The 14,139-nt window shown below is 47.3% G+C and overlaps 2 protein-coding genes and 1 non-coding gene across 3 annotated transcripts in view; all 3 read right to left on the bottom strand.

Annotated features, from left to right (window-relative positions):
* The window catches only part of ZSCAN9 (zinc finger and SCAN domain containing 9), a 12,793-nt gene extending 9,077 nt beyond the window's left edge, over positions 1–3,716 (bottom strand). Inside the window, 1 exon segment of the mRNA XM_012734641.1 lies at positions 3,710–3,716. Coding sequence (XP_012590095.1) covers positions 3,710–3,716 — 7 coding nt within the window.
* Positions 626–707, bottom strand: TRNAS-GCU. Its single transcript has one exon. It is a non-coding gene; the product is annotated as a tRNA-Ser (tRNA).
* A 6,908-nt stretch (positions 3,717–10,624) lies between the features above and the next one.
* On the bottom strand, positions 10,625–11,715 carry LOC105854595 (zinc finger protein 239-like). The gene is given in 2 exon segments (XM_012734652.1): positions 10,625–11,001; positions 11,003–11,715. Coding segments are annotated over 2 exon segments (720 nt in total). The 5' UTR covers positions 11,644–11,715; the 3' UTR covers positions 10,625–10,922.
* Between the last annotated feature and the right edge of the window lie 2,424 nt (positions 11,716–14,139).

Here is a 14,139-nt window from a genome sequence, read left to right as displayed (position 1 = left end):
GCTCTTTTTTTCCTCCAAAGATCTGCCAAGATGGGATTCACAGGTAGACATCACACATTGCAACCATTTTCCTTTGCTTTTCTCAGGAAGAAATACTTATTCCTATTCCCCAACAGGGCATACTGTATGGAATACTTTTTACTTTTGTCAGATCTTAAGAGACATATTCTGCTAGGCAAAGACAGGGACTGTAATTTCTAGAAGGAAATTACAGTAGAGATGAAATCAGTCTACAGGTGCCTTAAATAACCCATAAGCTCCAGCACACGTAATTTTGTGTATAGTGCTCTACAGACAAATAGATTTGTTCCTTTCAATTTGTCAGGTAATTTTTCCTGTTTCCCTCAGGTAATCTGTTTGTTTCCCACCTGGGGCAATCCCTGTTAAGTAAAACCTGCAGGGAATGAAAATTTGGTGGGGAGCCAGAGAGAGTAAAGAAGCTGTAACAGGGTGGTCCCAGGAAAAGCCCTCTCTCCCTGCCCTGTAACAAAGCTAAGGCATCAATTAACAAATTTAGTTCACACACCCCATGAGCGCCACAGAAGAAAAAGACAGCGTCGGGGTTGGAGGAAATGACTCAAGTGGATGATGAGTAAGGAGTCAGCTTGCCAAAAGGCGAGCCAGCCGACGAGGGTGGGATTCGAACCCACGCGTGCAGAGCACAATGGATTAGCAGTCCATCGCCTTAACCACTCGGCCACCTCGTCACGTAGCAGCCGTCCACCCTCTATCTCCTCCTCCCTGTGGTATCTCCAGGCGCCTCGCAGCAACTTTTCCTCCGGCCACACCCACACTGAGTTAAAAGTCTAAGTCCCTTTCACAACCAGCACGAAGACGCGCGGCCCTTACTGGGCTGAAGTCACCTGGGAAACACCTGAGGGCAGGTGGAACCAGGCCAGGTCGCATCGTGGGGCCCGTCCCCCTGACTCCCGTCTCGAGCGCCCCCAGACACCCAGGGTCCCCCCACTGCCGCCTTCTGCCTTCGCGGGACCAAGTCCCGCGATCAGAATCCCTCCTGGGGTCCCGGTTCCCAGAGGTGCCAGCAACCTAACCCAGGGGCTCCCTCTGCCCGAGCGGTGCCCCTTTGCTGCCCGCCGCAGCGCCGGGCACGGATCAGCCCGGCAGAAACCCACCCGCGAGAGCGCGCTCGAGGCGGGGCGGAGACGCGCAGGCGCCTGGAAGGGGCGTCGCCTGCGCCTCAGCCCCAAGGGGCTCAGCTTCCCGGTCACCGCGGGCTCGAGCGACCCCGGCGCGGGGCGGGTGCCGGTCAGGGGGGCGAGGTCTCAATCGCGTCACTCACTGCGCCCCCCCCAATGCAAATGCAAACACTTGGGGCGCCGACCTAGTGACGTCCTGTCATCCACTGTGAGCTTGGAGGCTTTCTGGTCTGTACCGCAGGGTTTCCGGAGGGGCCTTTTCTTTCTTTCTTTTTTTTTTTTAATTATTACAAAAGTTTATTTTTACATCATTTTGCACATTTTTTTTTCCATCTCGATTGTAATTCCCGCGGGTTTCCCATCACCAAGTCACCCGTGTGCCACCACCATAGTCCCATGCAGTTCCCTCCCCTCCCCCCCCTTTTTGATCCCATTCCCCACTCCATCCCCACAAAATGTCTGTGGTATATGGTTGTTCATTATTTTTGTTATTTTCTCGCCTGGTCCATTATACTCCTGCTATGAGTGAAACCATCCGGTATTTTTCTTTCTCTTTCTGGCTTATCTCACTCAGCATGATCTTTTCCAGCTCCATCCAAGTTGCTGCAAAAGACATGTGTTTCTCTTTTTTGGTTGCTGAGTAATATTCCATTGTATACATGTACCCCATCTTTTTTATCCAGTCATCTACTTTTGGGCATTTGGGCTGCTTCCATGTTTTTCCAATTGTAAATAAAGCAGCAATAAACATGGGGGTACAGGTATCTTTTTCAATCAGTGTTTTTGTGTCTTTTGAGTAGATACCTAGGAGTGGGATTGCTGGGTCATAGGGAAGCTCCGTGTTTAGCAGTTTGAGGAACCTCCAAACAGTTTTCCATAGTGGTTGTACTAGTTTGCATTCCCACCAGCAGTGCAGGAGAGTTCCTTTTTCTCCACATCCTCGCCAACATTTGTTGTTGCTAGTTGTTTGAAGATGTGCCATTCTCACTGGGGTGAGGTGGGATCTCATTGTGGTTTTAATTTGCATCTCCCTTATGACGAGTGATGTTGAACATTTTTTCATATGCCTGTTGGCCATCTACATTTCCTCTTTGGAGAAGTGTCTTTTTAGCTCTACTGCCCATTTTTTGATGGGGTTGTTTATTTTTGTTGAGTTTCATCAGTTCTCCGTATATTTTTGTGATCAGTCCTTTATCGCTACTTTTGTGTGAGAAAATGTTTTCCCAATTCGTGGGCTGTCTGTTTGTTTTTAGTAATGTCTCTTTTGCTGTACAGAAGCTCTTTAACTTGATGTAGTCCCATCTATTTATCTTTGCCTTCACTATTGTGGCATTGGGTGCTCTGCCTTTAAAGATGTCGCTGAAGTGTATGTCGTGTAGTGTTTGACCCATCTTTGCTTCTAGGTATTTTATGGTTTCTGTTCTTATGTCTAGGTCTTTAATCCACTTCGAGTTGATTTTTGTGACTGGAGTGAGGCAGTGATCTCGTTTCATTTTTTTGCATGTAGCTTCCCAGTTTTCTGGAGGGGCCTTTTCTACCAAAGTGCTGATGCCTTGCCCCTCTCTGGTGCCAGCTTTGCTGGAAGGGGCACCCCTGTCACCGAATTTCTAAGTTCCTTCCGTGAGCACACAACCACCTCAGGGTAATGCATCCCCAGCATCTGTGAAAGCACCTCAAGGGTTTCCTTCCACTCCTGCGAGCGCAATGCTTCTGACAAGACTCGTCCACTGCCCACTCTTCAGAGATGCACATGGGGCTTGGGTGGCTGCTGATGTTAAGGCTGGAATTCTGTTGTGAGTCGGTGTCATTCACTCTTTCTGGGTTGCTGCCGCCCAGCTACAGGGCAGGGAGTTGATAGGCTGTGGCCATCACATCACACCAGTGGCCGAGGAAGCGACAGTGACGACTGACAAACGATCGAAATGTTTTGGATTTAATACAAAGTCTAGACAGAATCAAGGTGCCCCAACAGTTTAGATTAGTGAAACCTCTTGGGCTAATAATCCCAGGTGCTTTTTTTTTGAATCGTAAGTTTGTGATGAGTAATAAATTAGTTCATAACAGCAAAACGTTTGGAAAATACTAATCACGGTGTAAAACATTTGATGATGCTATGTTGTTTTATTTTGATAAATAATAAACGAATAGTTCCAGGAAATTATGCTCAAAAAAGAAAACCCAGTAGGAAAAAAAAAATCAAAAACCATGCATGGTGAATGCACAAAAGAAAACCAAAACAACGAGTAAATGTGTTCAAAGATATTCCTCCTTGTGCCTATGTAAGGCTACGGCGTTTAAAACAATCTCTCCTGCTGCCCCACCTGCCACTTCTGGAATATGGTCCTTGCACGCGTAAAGTGGCCCACCCAGACCACAGGCTGCAAGCGACAGCAAGAGCTAGTAGCAGGAATCCCCTGGCTCTGCCTGCTTCCCTTCCCCAGGCCCAGGGGGCAGCATTAGCACGAGAGCACCCCCCACCCGGCATATTCTACGGAACAGCAGTAACAGCGGAGGCCACTGCTCCAGATGTTCAGCCAGGAGGCCCTGCCTACTGCGCATGCTTCCGGAATAGTTGGGGATCAAGCCCAGTATTAGCAGAGTGTGCTGGTTTACATAACATTAATACAACATGTCTATATGTAGTAATTTACAAACTTCCCCGCTGTTGAGAAAACAAGGGAAGCTGCAGGACAGTGTGTGCGTATTTTTGTTTGTTTTAGTTGATATGCTGATTTTAGATATTTAATAGCAGTGAGGGTCGTTGAGGGCCATTTAGCTTCAGCTCCAGATTTACAAAGGGGCGGGCGGGCTTATACTACAGTTATTGCCAAAGGAGTATCAGATCTGCTCACACATCTCTGTCAGCACTACATACACGGCCTCAATGTTTTCTTCTAAGAGTTATCTGAAGTGTTTCAAAGATCTCGTGATACTTTTGAATCTTATTTGACTTTATTTTCTAATATACTGGGAATGAAGGCATGCACCTTTTGCAGCTGCTGAAAAGATTGATATAAAAAATGAATAATACCCTGAAGCAATGGTTAATAGCCGGTAGCAGAAAGGTGAACTTGTTTAAAAAAGATTTATTTATTTATGCATACAAGACTGGGGTGCCAGCCAGAGGTGTACAGGGTGAAAGACTTCACCAGAGACTGAGTGGGTAGCAGAACTGGCAGACTGACACTCAGGGGAGCAGTGGGGACACAGGAGAGGCCTGTTGTACCCTGTAGGTCACCTCCCTGACTGGGGATCGAACTCCTGCTGCAGTGGCTGTGGATAGCTTCATAGTGCTGCGCTTTAACCCACTGTGCAACAGGGAGGCCCCCAGAAAGTTAAACTTTCTGTATTAAACACTTTTTCCAGATTTCACTTTTTTTTTTTTTTGCCACGAGCATGTGTTACTTAGTAACTTAATTTTAAAAAGTAAAGCTTAATTTGGCTAAGATTGAAGGTAAACTAACATCAGAAAAATGAACAAAGCAAAAACATTCACAAATTAAGATGTTAAGTGGCAACCAAATTTAGCAACCACTTTTCTACAAGCGGGATAGAATTTCATGTTAACATCTTACAGATCTAGCTAGGAGACCCGGCCTTTAAATCACACCCTTTCAGATGGGAAAGAACCCGTTGCTCTGTGTTCTACAGCAGTCACCTTGGTTCTTAGCACTAAGTGTTGAAGTCAACAATCACAATTATGAGGTAACTGCTATGTCCGTATTGGTTTTTCTCAGGAAATTGCCGTTTCCTTTTTGGGCTTGTCAGCCTTGGCTTCACCATGCCGGGTCAGGGAGCACCCTGTCCCACTTGGGGAGCTTCCTGGGAGGGGGCCCGCGTCTTCGTGTATTTGGAGAAGGATGTCAACAAGGTAATTCTTTCATGTCTGAAAAAGCAGACTGCAGATAACTGTAGAATTACCTTGTCTCTCAGGTGCCTGCGAGGTGTAAACTAGACGGTTGGCTCTGTAACATCTTTGGCTTAATAATATGTCAGCAGAGCCGAAAGCTGAGGTGGCTGAATGTGGTGGTTCCAGTTCTACCATAGAACACGAACGCTCTCAGGGACAGAAGCAGATGTGACACAGCCATCCCGCTAGACTGGCAAACTTTGCTAAGCACAGGCGAAGGGCTGCAGGTATCTGGGGAGCACCAGGCTGACAATCCTGGAACTCCACTTATGTTTAGTACAGTATCGCCGTGGACCTCACTAAACTGCTCAGTAAGTTGGCAAGACTTCAAGCGCTTTGTTCTCTAAGTTTCTGTCAAGAAGGCGGCATACCAAGCCCAGTGCCAATTCTGAACACCATTGCCCTCATTCTTTAGCTTCCGTAACCTGCCTGTTAGCGGCCTCTTTGTCTCTGGCAGGCTTTTCAGGGTGCGGTCCCCTGGCCGACAGCATCGGCAGTACTTGTTAACTTGCTACTAAAACACATTCTCACTCCAGCAACCAGTGTTTTAATCCTCCAGGTGATTTTGATGCTGAAGCTTGTGAACCCGTTCCCTAACGCAGAAGCTGCTCAATTTGCTCTTCTTGAAACTATCATTTCAGTCGTGTATGATTTTTCTGAAACATGGTTAGAATCAGCCAGAAGGTGAAAGTGCTCTTCAGAATTTATCACGACCCAATGCTGCGGTCTACACCAGGGAATTTACATGACTGCGATTACCCTGAGCAGTCTATTGCCTGTTTGCCTCCCCCCAGCCCCCAAATGCAGGATCCTATCTTAGGGTGTTTAGAGAATGTTCTATAATTTGCAGAACACGTGATTTTGTCACTTGAAGATGACAGAATTCTTACTTCCCTTACCTAACTTTCCAATTGCTATTGTACATATTATTACACACTGTTAATGTAATTACTGACAAGCTGCTCCCACAGAGGATGAGAAGTTACCTTCTCAGCCGCCTCCCCATCTTAGGAAGGCAGTGAAAGAGATGGCTGCTTTGTTAGTTATTTTAGGTATTTCATTATTATTGAAGAGAGACTAGTTAATTTCTTAGGACCTTCGTCTCAGAGAGCAGAACACAGATGCTGTGAAACACTGGAATTCTTTACAGGCAGAATGATTCTCTACTATGTAGGTTGAGCTCTTTGACAACTTACCGGTTTTATTGTGGTTTGGGGGTACATTTTGAAGTTTGGTGAAATAGGTTGACAAGTATGTGCCTAAAAGAAAGGTCCATGGTCACTCTGGGATTTCCATTCAGTGTTGTCACTGTGCTTACATATGTAAAGCGAGGTCCCAAATCTAAGAATGGGGGGGCCACGGCCAAGTCTGTCTGCACCCTCAGTGAACCAAAGTATGGGGACTAACAAGGAGTTGGTAAAGATTTCTCTCAGTAGCCCATAGTTTTAAGCCAACATAAAAGAAATAACATTCATCAATGTAGAAAAAGAAAACAGCAGCTCAACAAGTGGGGTCCATGCCACAGCAGGACACACGTCTCTTGTGTGGGACTTTGCAGGGAAGTTGTTTAACTTGGACGCCATCCGCTTGCTCTGAGGAGCTTGAGACCTGTTTACTTCAGAACACTATCTGCTTTTAGGCCACTCTATTGCAAATATCTTAACAATGAAGTAAATAATATGAAAGATATTTCTCACGAAAGCAAGTTTTCACTTGTAGTATATATACTTCGCATTTGCAGTTATAACACATATTGCTTTGTATCATATTTTCCACATATTTTTAATATTCAGAATTATGTGCTTTCTTTCTAGCAGATTCGATGTATAAATTCTCCATAGGCTGGTGTGGCCAGTAGGGAAACTTCTTCTGTAACTTGGTTTCCGGGAGGACTTCATTCAAGTCCTCGATGGTCATCAGATCAAATGAGAATATGAGCTTTATTTTCTGCAGCTCTTTCTGGCACTCCTCCAACCAGGCCTTGGAGAGGCTCAGAAACTCAGCACAACTTTCACATCTTTTTTTTCAGCATCTGCTAGGGCAGTGTACTTACCTCCTGACCGGGGTAAACATTTACCTTCAGGGCATTAGACATCTTCTCAAGGCTACCTGCAAAGCCCGACTTTACTGTGTAGGGCCTGTGTGAGCCTGGTCTATATCATGCAGATTCTCAGGAGGGCGGCCAATCTGGAGGTGATCTCCTTCTAGGATTTCACAGCTGGCGATGCCTTTGGTTTCAGGGGATGATCTCCCGAAAAGCTATCCAGTCTATTGCATTTAGAATAAGTTTTCAGGGCCCTCCCTGGTGGTGCAGCGAGTTAAAGCATAGCACTAAGAAGCTTAAGCCACTGCTGCATGAGTTCCCCGCCCTGGAGGTGATCCACATGGCAGACCTCTCCTGAACCGCCCACTGCTCCCCTCAGCAGTGTATTTCATTGATCTGCCTGTTCTGCTTCCCACTCTGTCTCTGATGAATCCTCTTACCCTCCGCAACTCTGGCCAGTTCTGTATGAATAAATAAACAAATTAAAAGAAAAAAAAGAATAAGTTTTCATCCAGCCATCTTCAGATCCTATTCAACTCTGGTGGGTCAGAGTCTAGTCTACCATATTCCTTGAAATGCTTGGCAGGGGACTTCCTTGGTGGCCTGAGATTAAGTCTCAGCTTTATCACCTTAATGGCCCGTGTTCCATCCCCAGCCATGGATCGTCACCCACATGGCGCAGCACACCTCTCCTGTCTCCCTGCTGCTCCCCTTAGCAGTGTATTTCAGTTGACCTGCCTTTTCTGCATACCACTCTGTCTCTGGTGGATCCTTTCACCCCCAGCACCTCAGGCCTGTATCCTACTTCTTGTATGCATAAATAATTAAATTTAAAAAAATATATAAGGTTCTATCTCATTCATGTACCCTTTCAGATGGATTAGAGATGTAAATGGAAAAGTAAAATTATACAAATTTAAATATTAAGAAGTTTCTTTTTGAGCTGAAGGCAGAGAAAGAATTCTTCAAAAGGCATGCAACACAAAGATAAACAAAAAAGCCCCATATAAACTAGATTACATTACATTTCAAAACTAGGGTTCATCAAAGATAGAGAAGGACAGGCAACCATCAAATTGGGGAGCATATCTAGTGAATCTTCTCACCCTTCTGGCCTACAGCCCAGTTCTTCTACACAGTAAATAAATAAATATTGAAAAGGGGAAAAAAAAAAGAACTGGGGAGCATATCTGTAGTATTTCTGGAGAAATGTTCACCCAGAAAAATGTACCAAGTCCTTCAGCATGTGCAAGAAAAGTGAGTCTCTGTCAAGAACACCCAGCGCTACGCATTAGTCTGGTCTTTGCCCAAGACACATCACTGCGTCTCTCAAGGTCACGGGGGGCCACGGCACTCCGAGTGGCCTGGGGAAGAGAGTGGCTGCAGACTCTGCGGGCACAGCCTGGTTGAGCGCGAGAGGCCTGAGGCGGCTCGTCCCTGCCAACATTTCACATGTCACGTCATGAGATGCTTTCTTCACAGCACCAAGTAAGACGCCTCGCTTCCTGGCCCGGAAAACACGGCACGTCACAGCCTAGTCCTCTTTCCAGCTTCACCCCACGCTGCTTCCACAATGCCGCTCACCACCGAATGCCTCTTCCCAGGGCACTGAGCACTTCGTTACTCTCACTGCACCTTCCTTCGTTCTTTTTCCATACGGGTGAATAATTCATTCTTCCTCCCAGGTGTCACCTCCTCCGAAGGCTTCGCAATCCTCTCAAAAGTTCCACTGGTGTAAAGCACTGCATAAACTCAGCGGCTCTGTCACCATGATGACTCTTTTTTACACGCCCCTATGTTCCCCCAAGACCAAGCCAGAGGAGACGAGGGTGCCTTATTCGTTGTTTTTGTATTCGCACTACCTTGCACGAGGCCTGACCTAAGACAGATAATCTTCCAGCTTGTAAGGAATAACCATGTTAAATGTATCCAGACCGCCTCGCACGAAATTCCCAGAAAAAGAAATTTCTTTTTCCAAAGCGGATGTTCCTTGGGTCTTCAGAACACTCACCACTTAGCTAAGGATTGGGTTGTGCTGCTCGGGGGTGGAAGAGCATCATGCCCCGCTGGGAAAGAGGCAAAATGGCCATCCTAGGAGCCAGCCAAGACACCTGCAGCCAAGGAGGTATGAAAACACTGACGAGAACAAGAGAAATCAGGTGACAGGGAGCTCTCTCCTGGGAAGAACAAGGAGAGAAAATAGTCTCCTCCAATAGCCAAAGGAAGAAGCAGGCAAGAAGTTCACACTTTGAACCCAGCACAGCAAAGACGACGTCCTAGGCGTGAATGAGGCCCTTGGCCTCCGCTTGTGTGTCTGTGTCTTCCTTTCTCTGATAGTCCCATGGCTCCTAGCTCCTCAATCTGAGCTCCCGAGGCATGTCCCCACAGTCCCCACGTCCCAGTGGTGCGTACCACCTCAATACCTGAGACCTCTCCCTATGAACTCGGTGCCTGACTGACAGCCTGGCTCAGAGCCTCCTGGAGTCCCAAGTTTCCTAAGGCGGACTTGCCTGAGGTGCCAGAAGTCTCAGAGCTGAGCGTTCCTTTGTAGAGAGTCCCCTCTGTGGAGAGAACCGCCGCTCCACCAATCCAGAGCGTCCCCTCCTCTCTGTCCACAGTGTGGACCAAAGCAATCTGCAATTTTCATCAGGCTGGTGTTCATCTTGAACCTCACATGATTCAGTTTCAGGATCAAAAGGATTTCAGGCTTGTTAGGCAGCAGTGAGAAACCACTATTACAGAAACCTGGAAGCAAAGCAACTTTAAAGCCCAACTCTCTTTTTGCAGTTTTAGATGTATATATACAGGATTTGGGCTTCAGGTCTGGGGATTTTAGATTACAGTCTGGTAAAGAGCTCTGCTGGGCTTTCCAGAGCCACAGAAAGACACTTTCCAAAGTACCCATGAACTCTCGACCACTTCCCAGATCTGAGCTCTCCTGGGTGACATAAGATTATCAAGCATCACAGTCGCTCAAACAGATCCTGGAAGTCAGCCTAAAACCAATCCCAGACCCAGCTTGGTTCCCCGAGGCCCCCTAGTCTTGTTTCTGAGTCTTTGCACATGACTTAGCACATCTAGGGAACTACAAGCAAGGGTCAAAAACACCTGGAAGCACAGAAACTTTTTGGGAAGGTTTAGCGTGTTCTGATTCGGGAAGCTCAGTCAAGTCCAGGCGTTTACTGAACAGGTAAGTCCAAAGGCTTAGCGCTTTGTTAACTAAGCAAGAACAGCTTCAAGAATCACCTATTGCACTTCCTACGTAAAAACAGGTGTTCTCTCTAACCCAGATAAACCTGCTGGAGAGCAGTGCAGTTCGTCACAACCTGAGGAAGCCAGAGGCCAACTGGCTGGTATCTACAGATCAAGGAGGAGATGGGGGGTCCCGGTCACATCAGACATTACTTTTATTTCCAGTTTCAAAACTGAGTGCTTCACCTTCAATACTGTCGGTAACAATGACAATAAAAGGCTACTACAGGAAGAATAAAAACAGTGTTTGAAATACTGAAGTTTGCTGTTACTAAACTGTACCAAGCTACATGTACCAAATGTACCAACCAAATTTAGTACCAATACTACCTAATGGTAAATATTTTGCAAGTGGCTTTACCTTCGGGTTGTAAAACTGCATCCTCAGTAGCAGATGTGGTTCGGACCCTTAGTCACTTTGCTGATGGATTCACTGTACCCTGACCTCTCACATCTTCAATGGTCCAAGGAAACAAGTGTCCATTAGCATTTTTAACTTATTTGTCTTTTGGTGACAACTTCGGATACACAAAGGCTTTTGGTGTAACCTTCCCACAAGTCACTGGCAACACTTTCCTCTGGCGTGTACTTTCTGGTGTTTTGTAAGATTTGAGCTCCCACGGAAGGCTTTCCCACACATCACACTCATAGGGCTTCTCTCCAGTGTGAATCCTCTGGTGATGTATGAGGGTGGAAATCTGGCTGAAGGCTTTCCTGCATTCTCCACACTCGTAGGGCTTTTCTCCGGAGTGAACCCTCCGTTGGTTAATGAGGGCTGAGTTCACACAGAAGGCCTTCCCACACTCCTTACACTCATATGGCTTCTCTCCCGTATGGATTCTCTGATGTTTGATGAGGGCTGAGCTCACGCTGAAGGCTTTGCCACATTCGTTACACTCATAGGGTTTCTCTCCATTGTGGATTCTCTGATGTATTATCAGGTGTGCCCTCACACTGAAGGCCTTCCTGCAGGCGCTGCACGCGTAAGGCCTCTCGCCAGTGTGGATTCTCTCATGCACGGTGAGGGTGGAACGCACACTGAAGGCTTTTCCACAGTGCTCACACTCATAGGGCTTCTCAGCAGTGTGGGTTCTCCGGTGTCGAACAAGGCCTGAGCTCTGAGTAAACCTCTCCCCGCATTCATGGCACGCATACCGTCTTTCTTCTGCCAGTCCGTCCTTAGGCTTCCCTAACTGGCGCACGCACTGGTCTACTCTGCCATACTCAGGGATCAACGGACCCGCATTACATAAGCTAGGCACCTTTGGGTGTGGGTCCATCCTTTCCCAAGGTTTCCTTTCACAACTGATACCTTGTTCACTTCTCTGAGCTTGACTCCTGAAAAGATAAGCAGACCTTTCAAATATAACTCATTTCGGGCTGGTGGAGTAACAGGATGTGACAGAGTGGCTGAGGCTGCTCAAGTGTAACCCAGAACAACCAGGCAGCCAGATTGGACTTTACTTAGTCCATTCTGTCACACAACGCCTCACAGAACTCTCGTTCTGTTCAACTGGAGACTGAAATTTCCTCACACAAAGGTATATAAAGCACAGAACCCTGGACATAAGCAAATATAAACATAATACATAGCTCTTACTTACGATAACAAACTTTTTGGATTGGAAAAGACACAGGCTGGCGGCAGCGCTGCCTGGTGCGACCACCGCCTGGCTCGACCACCGCCTGGCTCTGGAGGTGCTGTTGCTGTGACGCCGTCTCCTAGCAACAGGGATGCGCTGCCTCCCTTAGAACCTCGGCGGAAGAGCCCCTTCACCTCTCCAAACAAGGGGCGCCACCACCCATGCCATCTTTATAGACAGACAAATGCGCTGCGCCTTTGGTGGGGAGCTGCCACACTCGTGTCCCTGGAGAGCAAATTCAAGTCTGTATCCAAACTTGTTTTACTCTGAACCCAAATTACACATATTCTCTGCCTTTTTTTTTTTCACTTTACAAATTTTGTCTCAACAGTGATGAGCTGACAGTATGTAACCTTGATATACGAGTGGTATTCACCACCTTCGTGGCTGTTTCCCCAAAACCTATAACCTTAGGATAGTGAGGAGAACCTCAGTCAAAAGCCAAGGGAAAGACAGGCTATCAAAACCCTGGGCAGCACTCTCCAAGCTGGCAAAAACAAGTCTGAGAAACTGTCACCACTGAGAAGAACCTAGCGAGAAGTGACAAATGCTGGAATAGAAAAATAACAACACATAAAAGCTATGGAAGTAAGAGTGAAGTATGGGTGTTGGCAATGAAAGTCAACAGCGATTCTACAGTTTTGATAAGTATATTATACTAATGGAAGATATTAATCTGGGTGTTGGGTGTCCAGGGCCTCTGAGCCCTCTACCGTGTCTCTAAAAATCTAAAATTCCCAGAAACATTCTAGAACTTTTATTTGAACATTTCTCTATGTCGGTGAATAGGTAATACAATTCAAAAGTCAAAATGATATAAAAAAAAATAGAAGTCTTGTTTCCACTCTGACCCCCCCTCAGTCTACCACCCTGGTAACCACTTTCACTAGTTTCTCATCTCTTCTGGGCTGCTTTGTGCTGCAGAACCGCTAAAACAGGCATTTATGCCAGGGAGGGAACCGAGCCAGTCCATGCAGACACAAAACGGGCAAACACTCCTACCTAGCAGGAACTGACAATTTAGAGATCCACAGAAGACACCAGCCAATCCCCAAGCTTGTTCACATCATCTTTGGACTCCCGTTCCCCTAATTCAGCCCCTCCACCCAAAAATGAAAGAACACTAGGTAACCAATTAGTGAAGAAGCCAAACAACATCTGGATTATACCACAAAAACCCCTTCCTCTGAGCAACCTGGGACTCACTCACCCTCATCTTGAGTTTCCCAGCATACAGGTCTAAAACCGTAAAACCTAGCAATAAGCTCGTCTCTCTTCTTTGTTGTCTTTGGAATTTCATTCTGGACATCACCAAGATAAATGTTTCCTTAAGTCTGATTTCCTTGCTCCAGTTTGGGGCAGAAGATTCCCCACAAGTCAGTCACCCGCCTGCTGTCACAGGGATCCTGTCCCGTACCTGGAGCTGCCCCGTGGCTGTGGGATGCTGTTCTACCAGCTTTCTCAGGGTGCACTGGCCACATGGGCCCGAACTGTTGCCCAACGCCCAGAAAGAACTGCATCTATGTTAGGAGGAGGAGTGAGATCCTCCCCCGCTGTTACGGGGGACCCGCCCAGCCCACCCAGTGCCCTCTTGGGTTGCAGTTTGCTCCCACTGGAACTATGCTTGCACACCCTTGCCTCAGTGTACCTTCTTTTCCCGAGCACCCCTCCCACCACCACTGCCCCAAAGTGCTGACAAAGTCTTCAGACAACTACAGAGGATGAGCTTGTTGTCTTAGTAAGTTATCTGAAGGCTGCAGATACACAAAGAAGTACTGTCTGCGTGATCAGCAGACACCTTTGGTGAACATTTTTAACTTCAAAGCAAAGCTGTATCGCCAAGAGGAACGTCTGCTTCTTTCAGAAGCTGGAGAAAAGCGCCGGGAGAGCGTGGGCAGAATGCACTCTGGACCCCGGAGGGGCTCCTGCGCCGCAAGCATTCGGGGGGCTGTTCTCTCTGAGGCAAAGGAGATGTCAACGTCTCAGCAGCGCGCCCCGGGCCCCGGGCTGCGCAGCACACGCGACGGCTGCGGACGCGGTGCCAAGCGGCAAGGTCCCCTGCGCCACCCGCCTTCTCCCTCTCCTTTCCGTCCAAGAGGGGGGCAGGGGAGGCGGGGGGGCCGGGGGAGCCCC

Source organism: Condylura cristata, unplaced genomic scaffold (assembly GCF_000260355.1).
Source record: "Condylura cristata isolate star-nosed mole 26May11 unplaced genomic scaffold, ConCri1.0 scaffold00063, whole genome shotgun sequence".
Classification (NCBI taxonomy): domain Eukaryota; kingdom Metazoa; phylum Chordata; class Mammalia; order Eulipotyphla; family Talpidae; genus Condylura; species Condylura cristata.
Note: the sequence above shows the minus strand (reverse complement) of the source record. Positions and strands in the feature narration are given on the sequence as shown.